At 60.0% G+C, this 9544-nt stretch overlaps 1 protein-coding gene across 3 annotated transcripts in view; it reads left to right on the top strand.

Annotated features, from left to right (window-relative positions):
• The first annotated feature begins 628 nt into the window (after positions 1 to 628).
• PBXIP1 (PBX homeobox interacting protein 1) overlaps positions 629 to 9544 on the top strand; it is a 10097-nt gene continuing 1181 nt past the window's right edge. Inside the window, exons 1-10 of one of the 3 annotated variants that reach the window (XM_019662635.1) lie at positions 636 to 712; positions 2611 to 2713; positions 2969 to 3054; positions 4654 to 4780; positions 5032 to 5096; positions 5170 to 5335; positions 6731 to 6964; positions 7365 to 7447; positions 7539 to 7670; positions 8286 to 9517. In XM_019662635.1, the coding sequence (XP_019518180.1) occupies positions 3004 to 3054; positions 4654 to 4780; positions 5032 to 5096; positions 5170 to 5335; positions 6731 to 6964; positions 7365 to 7447; positions 7539 to 7670; positions 8286 to 9517 (2090 nt within the window). In that variant the 5' untranslated portion in view covers positions 636 to 712; positions 2611 to 2713; positions 2969 to 3003. Of the gene's footprint in view, positions 713 to 2606; positions 2714 to 2968; positions 3055 to 4653; positions 4781 to 5031; positions 5097 to 5169; positions 5336 to 6730; positions 6965 to 7364; positions 7448 to 7538; positions 7671 to 8285; positions 9518 to 9544 lie in introns of all 3 variants that reach the window. The other 2 variants (XM_019662632.1, XM_019662634.1) reach the window with 2 other exon arrangements.

Below are 9544 nucleotides of genomic sequence, written 5' to 3'. Positions count from 1 at the left end.
TTCTTTTCTGAGCACATTCCTGAGCTGGGCCTGGAGCCAAGAGGGAGCTTTGGCTCCAAGACATGGGGGAGACAAGTGCCAAGTTAGTGGTTCTGAGTTTAGCGCCCCCCCCCCAACCCTCAGTTGTTTGGATTAGGGGTCAAGTGTAGCTCCCAAGGGTGGGGAAGGGGCTGCCCCTGGTCCAGCACAGGTCATTTGGAGGTACATTTCAGACCCCTTCGCTTTGAGGGAAGTAGCAGTGGCATCCTTAAACGATAGCACTGGAGCAGGGTGGGCAGGATGGCAGGAGGGCTATTTCCACCCCACGATTTGCCGCTCTCCCCTCCCCCAGCCTGCAGCTGTCCCTGTCTATCCTGGGACCAATCTGGCCTGTGTCCCTGTGTCTCGGGAGAAGTCACCCTTTGCCTTTCCGTTTGGGGTCTTCCCTCTAGAAACTAGACACTGCGAAAGGAAAAGTCACCCAGAATTCAGTCTGCTGGAACCCCAGTCTCCCACTGGGACGTAAGTCCAGGTTTAAGGGCTTAACAGGTCCCCCTTCCCCGCCCCGGGCTCTCAACGCCAGCTCTCATTGGCCAGAAGTTTCCGCCCCCACAGGGAGGTTGACTTCCCATTGGTCAGTTCCTGATCACATGGCTCCGCTCCTTTCGGGGGGCTGGGAACTAGGGGAGGCAGCCACAAGTTGAGCTGAAGACTGAAGCAAGAGCTGGGTCAGGTAATGCCCCAGCGGGGAGGAGGCCCGCAGATCCTGCTGTGGGACGGAGGGTGACGGGAGAGGAAGGGCGGAAATCGAAGGGCTGGGCTCGCCGGGCATCAACAGAGCTGCTGTCACTGCTGGGCTGGGGGAAGGGGGACCATGGGCGGCCCCAGGCTGGCACTTGTGGCCCTAGGTCCTTTGCTTTAGAGAGGTTTGGGGGAACAACTCTTAGAGGGGCTGAAATGAGCTAGACCAGACTTCCCAGCTCTGTACAGAGTGGGAGAGCTCCCCCTTTAGCTGTCTTTTAGAAATAGCAGAAGCCTCTGACAATCCTTAAAGGGTGTTTTTGTTGAATCCTGCCTGAATGAAAACAGAGGGGGGAGGGAGTGGGGGAGGGAGTGGAGGTAGGTTTTCTTCCAAGGGGTGGATGAGAAGAAAGATCTGAAAACACAGCGGGGCAGGGTGGAGATTAGACAGCAGAAGGAACATCCTAATAAGGCAGTGAGATGTTGGCAGGATTGCGGGGGGATGGGGGTTTGGGAATCTTGAGTGAACCCAACCAAGAGAGAGGTCCCAGGATTTAGAACCCTGAGTGCAGGGGTTCCAGACTGTCCCCTGTTTGGGTCTCAGAAGTGTTCCTCTGGTTGACCCAAATACCCTTACGGGTTTCCATGGAGACAAGTGGGTCTTACATCACCCTGGTTGCCATGGTGCCTGGTTCTGAAGGACCTGAGCAGGCTGTACACAGCCAGGGATAAACAGGGACTTCAGCTCAAGCTGCTGCCACTTCCTTCCTGCTACCACCTGTTAACAGTCACACGCAGTAACTGGGGATGGGGTGATGATGACAGAACAGCGGGGGAGGGGCCTGAGAGCAGCTGGCCGCACAGCGATGGCTCTGTGGATGCTGGTCAGGGTGTCCTGTTGGACTTGGTGTGGGGAGTCACTACAGCCATTCTCCTGTGTCCTTGTGGGATGGGTGTGTGCGTCTGGAAGCCATGAGCATAGGGGAAGACACCGTGAGAGTCCTTCATATGTCCCGGGCGTGGACCTTGCAGGGCCACAGGAGGTTATTAGGGCCGTGTGCAGGCCGTACACCCATTCACACGGAAGGGACATAGCATGTGGCTTCCCAGGGAGCACTGCCATCCGTCTCTCGCAGCCTCACTTCCCTCTCCCAGCGTTTCCTTATGGAGTCCTCTCCCACTTGTCACCCTTCTAGCCGCTCAGTAAGAAATTATTTCCCCTCCTCTGAAGCATCGCTGTCTGAGAGTCAGGGGGGCAGCTCGTGAGCTGCCCCCCCCCCAGGGGACAGTCTGAGCCTTGAAGGAAGGCGTAGGTCCCTGTCTTCTTACCCTGTTTTGTGTCAGGCTTTGGAACTGGAGGGACCCCTACCCTGTCAGGTCATCCAGAGCAGGTCAGCAGGGGCGGGACCTCAGCCCTGACTTTTGTCCAAGCTTTGCAAACTGTACCGTCTTTGTACGTGAGAGTTGCTGTAAAGCCCTTCTCCCAGTTACCTCCAAGTTCCCTAAGACGAAACTCGGGATGACTAAGAAGGGAACAGAATTTAGAATGGAGGGTGAGAGTGACAGTTGATGGACCTAAGCTGTGCTGGTGGTCTCAACCTTGGCTGCACGTGGGAGTCACCTGGGAGGTTTTAAAAATGACCCGTGCCTGAGCCTGAGCCTGACACCAGTCAAAGCAGGACCTTAGGTGACTCCAATGTTGAGAACCCCTGAACTAGAACAGACAAAGGACATGGTGGGTGAGAGACCTGGGGCTGAAGGTGGTCCTGGAGTCTTCTCTTTAGCTCTGGGGGAGGAGGTAGTGATTGTGGGGAAACCTGGGGGGCAGTGAAGGGAGGGCTGGGCTGTTTTCCTCACTCTTCTTGTTCGCTGTTCATCTTTGCCAGTCAGATCGGCCACCTTTCTGGCCTTCATCTGCCCTGACCATTGCATGAGGGAGTTGGCCCGTTCTTCCCCGAAGCCTTCCCAGTCTCTGCTTCATCGACCTTTCAAGGTCAGTTCAGTTTCCCAAGGCCCTGTTGGCCCCTGGGAGAGGCATACTTCTCTGTGGCTGTCAGCAGGTTCTAATTTGCAAGGCAAATGCTGCCCAGCAGAGTTGAGGTGTTAGGGTCAGACGGACTGGAACCAGGCTGGCTCTGGATGGAAGCTGCTGCCCAGCCCTTAAACCTTGGAACCCAGCCAAGGCCGCCCTCTGCACCCTGCCTCCCCTGAAGGGAGCTGGGGTCCTGAAGAGAGCTTTTCTCTGCAGGTGGCAGCCACAGCGCCTCCGGGATCTCAGCAACAATGGCCTCCTGCCCAGACTCGGACAATAGCTGGGTACTTGCCGGCTCTGAGGTAGGAAACGCAGGCCTGGGAACCACACGGAGGTGGGATTCTTGCAGGGCTGGGATGCTTTCTGGGTCTGTCCCCTTCCTGCATCCTGATGGTCACCTGCATCACGTCCTGCCACCTGTGAGAGGCGTCTAGTGGCAAGGGAAGGAAATCAGGTGTTGGGCCTTGGACCGTGCCCGGGAAGAAGGGTATGGCTGGGATAAGCTGTGAGAAGCTGGGAAGAAGTTTTGGTGGGGAGATCAGCGTGAGCACAGGTTCTGGGGCAACAATGGGAAAGCCTTTCTCGGGGAGACCAACAGGGGGCTGTTGGATGAGGTGGCGATGTGGGTCAGACAGTGTTGGGGTGAGGTTGGGGGCAGAGCCCGGGAACGTCTGGAAGAGGCCTGAAGGGCCTGCCTGGCTCAGGGAAGTCCCTGAAGGGCTTTGAGTCGGGGGATGGTTGGGGGGTGGGCAGGACACTCATTGCCCTGGGCACAGAGTGAAGCCACTATGAGGCCTGGGAGAAAGTGTTTGAAGATCCTGCTGTCCAGGTAGTAGTTGGTGGGGCAGGAACCAAGGGGACCCCTGTGCTCCCAAAGCCACTGAAAGGCAGAGGAGCCGGCAGGTTGGGGGACTGGGTGGCTGGAGACAGTTTGTCAAGGGAGCCAAGCCCCAGTGGCTTGGGGTGTTCCAACTGCCGGGAGGGGAGGTGCGGAGTTTAGGTGGCTTGTGGCAGAGAAGGACAGACACCCTGCTCTCAGCCAGAGCCCCGGGGTGCCTTTGCTGACAGCTGGGCATGTCACCTCCATGTCCTCCCCTGCAAAAGGGGGTTTATGACCGTTGCCTTGTAGAGGCGACCATGAGAAAAAAGCGATTTGAAAATTGCAAAGAAACATGCTGAGGTCAGGAGTTATTCTTGGAGGGGTGGCTGGGAACCATGGATGGGCTGAGCGGGCGGTGGGCCTGCCCGGAGGGAGAAGGGGCTGAGCCTGAGCGGCCAGCCCAGAGCACCGTGGGGCACAGGCTGTGGTGGCCTGGGCTTCTGCGAGCAGCTCCTGGGGAAGCCGGCGTAGGGGGTGGGGAAGGCCGGGAGAGCTCGGAAGGCCTAAGTGAAGTGGGTGGCCCGTTGTGAGAGCAGCTGCAGGGAAGGCTGTGGGGAACGTGCTGCAATCCTTCCGTACCCAGGGGACTTGGTTCTCTTGCTATCCTCCCACCTTCCAACCAACAACTGGGTTGGTCACTTGTGGGGAGGCAGGGTCGCGTGTGCTGATGCTCTTGGAAGGCACGAGACCCAGGTTTGTCCGGCGGTCCAGGGCCTTGGTCCACTGGTGCCTCTTTGTTGAACAGAATCTTGGCCTCTGAAAGTTCCTCCGAGAGGAAGTGAGGTTGGGAGAGGGCCAAACGTGACGTCAAGCTAAGATGCTGCAGTGCCAGCCAAGACCCCCCCCCTCCGTCCCCCCCTTGGATCAGCTCACTGCTGAACTGTTATATTTTTGTGACATATGGGTTAGACTCCCCGAGCAGTGCGGCTGGTCCCAGGGACCCCGGCAGAGCACCCTGTGCTCCTGGTTTTGTCCTGTTGTCCTTCCTCTGGACACATCCTGTTTGTACCCCTCCCCCCAGAGCCTGTCTGTGGAGACCCTGGGCCCAGAACCCAGGATGGACCCAGAACCTGAGAGAGCTCCCCAGGCCCCTCAGAGCCCCTCCAAAGCAGATGGTGGAGCATTAGCTGGGACTTTGGATGGAGAAGGTAACAGGGCTTTGCTGAGGGAGGGGTGCAGCCATCTATCCTCCATGTTCTGGGGGTTCCCGGTTTCCTCAGGGAGAGGGAGGTTGGTTAGTCTTATTTCCCATGTTAACCTCAGTTTAAGACCTCCCCTCATTCCATCCTGGCGTCTCCCTGCCCCTTTCAACCTGGTAGGGCCTGCAGGAGCCCCACGGCTGTGCAGGGCGTTCAGGTGGGGGCAGCAGTGCTTTTCTGGCCCTTTCCTCTCACCACAGAGACCCTCTTCCAGAGTGAAAGCTCCAAGCCTGGTCCCATTGTGCTGGAAGAGACTGAGGCCAAGGTGAGCACCTTCACCTGGGGAAGGGGAAGACGTGGGGAGGGCCAGGAGCTGCTCACGGCTATGTCTGTATCAGGGCGTCCTGGAAGGTGATGGTCTTGCTATGGAGTCCCCTGGCCCAAGAGACCCAGAGGCCCAGGGAGAGTTGGAGGAGACCCTCGTGGTGGCAGACCTGGGACCAGACGCCCAGGACCTGGAGGATCAGGGCGCCCACCAGAGCCTGCCCTCATCCTCCAAAGCAGGTGAGAGTCCTCCTTGTCTCCCTTTGGCACTATCCTTCCAGAAGGTAGGCGAGTGGGATTAGCTGTCACGCCTGAGCACAGCTCTGGTCCAGGCCCTAGAACTTAGGCGCCTCCTTAAATCATATCAGGGAATCCTCAACACCACCCCGAGGACTCTGAGGCTCAGAGAGGTTAAGTGACTTGGCCAAGGTCACACAGCTGGTAAGTGGCAGGGCCCAGGTCTGGTTGACTCTTTCCTCTCTGCCATGGGGCCTCTGGAGTCAGCTCTCCTCCCCTGAGTCCCTCCGTGTGTTAGCTCTGCGCCCTGGGGAGGCGGGAGGGCGATGGGTCAACACCTATATAAGCGTCAGACCATGAGGGGTGCAAAATGAGGTGTAAGGAAGGTGGTCCACAAGAGGGGAGGGTGGTCCGGTCAGGGGACAGGCTGAGGGGAAAGGAGGGGCAGGGACAGTTGGGGCAAGCTTCACACTCGAGGTGACACGTAAATGGAGCCTGGAGCAAAGAGTCGGCTTTTGGTAGGTAGGGAAGGAGAAAGAGAACGTTCTAGGCTGAGGCTACAGCATCGGCAAAGGGCTGGGGCCACCTGTCCTGTGCTAAGGAGGCCGCATCCAAGGCTTGTTGCAGAGGAGCGTATGAATCCGGCCGTGTTGACGGGTGACAGGATGGAGGGAGAGGCCGGGGCCTGGGGCCCTTTAGGAGGCAACGGCCGTGGTCAGGCAGAGCCCTGAAGACCTGACTAAGGCGAATCAAGGCGTGTGATGTCGAGACGTTCGAGTGTCGAGCTGTGTGGGTGTGAGGCGAGGACATGGGTTGGCTCCATGGCAGCAGTGTGCCTTTCCCTGAACTGGGGGAACACCGGAAGAGAACCAGTTTGGAGGGCAGTGTGTTGAGTGCTCGGTCCCCCGGGACACCCAGGTAGGAGCAACCCGTGGGCAGGCAGACGTCCCGGCTTGGAGCTTTACGGAGGACAGGTCAGGCGCTCCCGATGAGGGCCTGCTCTGCTCCAGGGGGCCGTCCGCGGTGTGGGTGAGGTGGTGGGTGACTGCGCAGCGAGGGGAGCAGGGACACGCGTGGTGCCAGGAGACTGCCACCTTTAGGCCTGGGCGGAGCCAGGGAGGGCCTGAGTTAGGCCGGAGTAGGAAGGTGGACAGAAAGCAGGCGCGTGATGTGAGGCACACGGAGGCAGGAGGGTGCTTTTAGGATGAAAGCTGCCCTTGTGGTTTGCAGGTTGAAAGGAGTCAGGGTGGCAGGGCTGGCATCGATGCCCAGGCAGATAGGGGCAGGGTCTCCAGGTGCCCCTCTGTGCGGTCAGGGCTGAGGGCCTCCCTGTCCCTTCTCTCCCTGTGTCCCATCCCTCCGGTGGCCTCACTGCCATGTCCCCGCCCCTTCCTCCAGCTTGGATCACGGAGGAGGCCCACTGTACCAGCAGCGGGGACGACACTGACGTGGACGTGGAGGGTCTGAGGAGACGGCGGGGCCGGGAGCCCAGCACCCCTCAGCCTGCCGGTCCCATGGGTGTGGAGCACCAGGCCGGAGGCGAGGGGCTGGGCGGGGAGCTGGGCATCTCCCTCAACATGTGCCTCCTCGGGGCCCTGGTTCTGCTGGGCCTGGGGGTTCTCCTCTTCTCTGGTGAGTGTTGCCTCCCCGCTGGGGTTTGAACCGCTGCCCTTCTGCCCTTTACCTCACTCCACCCCTCCTCCCATGGCCTCGCCATGCTGCTCTGTCTCCATCCTCAGGGGGCCTGTCAGAGACTGAGAGCAGTGAGTGGGGAGGGCCCTGGCTGGTTCCTGCCTGAGGGAGGCTGATGGGGCCGGCTCTCTGGGTCAGAAGTCAGGAGGCTGGGGTTGTGCATTTATTGCTCAGTTACACCTTGTCAGCTGTTCAGGGTAACCCGTGGCTCCTAACCTGGCTAGACCTCTCAGCCATGGGTGGGCCCAGGGCAGGAGGGTAATTGTGCGTGCGCGTGAGGGGGTGGAGGAGTGGGCTCTGTGTGCCTCGGGGCCAGTTTCAGGACGTCACTTTCCTACAGGGACCATGGAGGAAGTGGAACTGCAGGTCTTTCCAGATGCTGGGGTGGGCACCGAGATGCTGGGTGCTGTGGGGGACGGGCAGGTACGTGCGAGCATGTCCTTCAGCCTGTGGGCTGGTGGGGGAGGCCCTGGGCTGCAGGGCAGCGTGGGGTAACTGGCTCCTTTGCCCTTAGGATGGGCTACGGCAGCAGCTGCAGGCCTCAGAGCCCCCTGACGGTGTCCCCAGCCTACAGGACATGGCCCTTCTGCTGGACAAGCTGGCCAAGGAGAACCAGGACATCCGGCTGCTGCAGGCCCAGCTGCAGGTGGGCACGAGCGGGAGGGGGTGGGCTAGGCCGGTGTCTGTCCTGGTGTCCTCCCTGAGAAGTTTCCTGCGTTTACCCACACACTTCGACCCTCTGCCTCTCCCACTGTAGTCAGGTCATCTTCCTAGTTCCCTGCTCATATCCCTCAGGCTAAGGGTTCAGGCCAGGGCTGGCATACCGGTTTCATGTGGCATGCCACCTCTGATTGATTGGTATGGTCTGCATAGAGCATTGTGTGGGGAAGGATTGGAAGACCAAGCCAAGGCTCAATGGGAAAGAAGTGCTGTGATCGATTGATAATGTCTGTTCGGGGCACGGGAGGTGGAAACAAGGCAATGAGTGCCACATACTGGCTATCCTTAGGTGAATCGCAGAAGTGTGTGTTTATGTAAGGACATGGAAGCCGAGGCCTGTGATGGAATTTGGGGACGTTTGGGTCTGGTGCAGGTTGCAGATGGGGAGGAGGATGAGAACCAAGTCCTCTGAGTGTCCCAGGCCATAAAAGAGGCTTGGGGCCCCTGCTCACTATACCGGAATGGAATTGGGCTAGAAGGCACAGGGGCCCATCCTGAAAGGACCCTTCTGTGGTGCCCTCCATCCCTACCTCCATTCCAGGCCCAGAAGGAAGAGCTTCAGAGCCTGATGCACCAGCCCAAAGGGCTAGAGGAGGAGAACGCCCAGCTCCGGGGGGCCCTGCAGCAGCGCGAGGCCTCCCAGCGGGCCCTGGAATCTGAGCTGCAGCAGCTGCGGGCCCGGCTCCAGGGGCTGGAGGCTGACTGTGTCCGGAACACAGACGGGGTGTGCCTCAACTGGGGCCGAGGTCCGCAGGGTGGCAAGGTCAGCAAGGGGCAAGGCCCCAGTGAGCAGAAGCCAGGCCCTGGCTTCCTGGAGCAAAAGGAACGGCTCGAGACTGAGGCCCAGGCATTACGGCAAGAGCTGGAGAGACAGCGGCGGCTGCTGGGGTCTGTGCGGCAGGACCTGGAGCACAGCTTGAGGGGCGCAGGCCGAGGGGACCTAGCCCGTGCTGGCCTAGCTGAGCTGGGCCACAGGCTGGCCCAGAAGCTGCAGGGCCTGGAGAACTGGGGCCAGCACCCTGGGGTCCCTGCCAATGCCTCAGAGGCCTGGCACCCGGAGCCCCACTCTCAGAGTTCCAGAGAGCGGAGCGGCAAGGAAAAGTGGCGGGATGGGCAGGGGGACCGGAAGGCTGAGCACTGGAAGCATAAAAAGGAGGAGTCTGGCCGGGAAAGGAAGAAGAGCTGGGGGGGTGAGGAGGACAGGGAGCCGGCGGGGAGGTGGAAGGAAGGCAAGCCCAGGGTGGAGGAAGGGGGCAGCAAGAAGGACAGTAAGCGACAGGGCCCCAAGGATGCCCCCAGGAAAAGCGGAAGCCCCCACTCCTTTGGAGAAAGGCAGAAGCACCCTCAGTGGAAGGAAGGGGCTAAAGACAGGCATGACCCCCTGCCGCTGTGGGCAGAGCTGTCCAGGCACAAGTACCGAGCACCCCAGGGCTGTTCGGGCGTGCACGAGTGTGCCCGGCAGGAGGGCCTGGCCTTCTTCGGCATGGAGCTGGCCCCAGTGCGGCAACAGGAGCTGGCCTCTCTGCTGAGGACGTACCTGGCCCGGCTCCCCTGGGCCAGGCAGCTGACCGAGGAGCTCCCCCTCTCACCTGCTTACTTTGGTGAGGATGGGGTCTTCCGCCACGACCGCCTCCGCTTCCGGGACTTCGTGGATGCCTTGGAGGACAGCCTGGAAGAGGTGGCTGTGAGACAGACAGGGGACGATGACGAGGTGGATGACTTTGAGGACTTCATCTTCCGCCACTTCTTTGGAGACAAAGCGCTGAAGAAGAGGTGGGCAGCTGTGTGTGTGTGGGTGGG

The sequence above is a fragment of the Hipposideros armiger genome, unplaced genomic scaffold (genome assembly GCF_001890085.2).
Source record: "Hipposideros armiger isolate ML-2016 unplaced genomic scaffold, ASM189008v1 scaffold_378, whole genome shotgun sequence".
In the NCBI taxonomy this organism is placed as follows: domain Eukaryota; kingdom Metazoa; phylum Chordata; class Mammalia; order Chiroptera; family Hipposideridae; genus Hipposideros; species Hipposideros armiger.
This window is presented reverse-complemented; position numbering and strand designations above follow the sequence as displayed.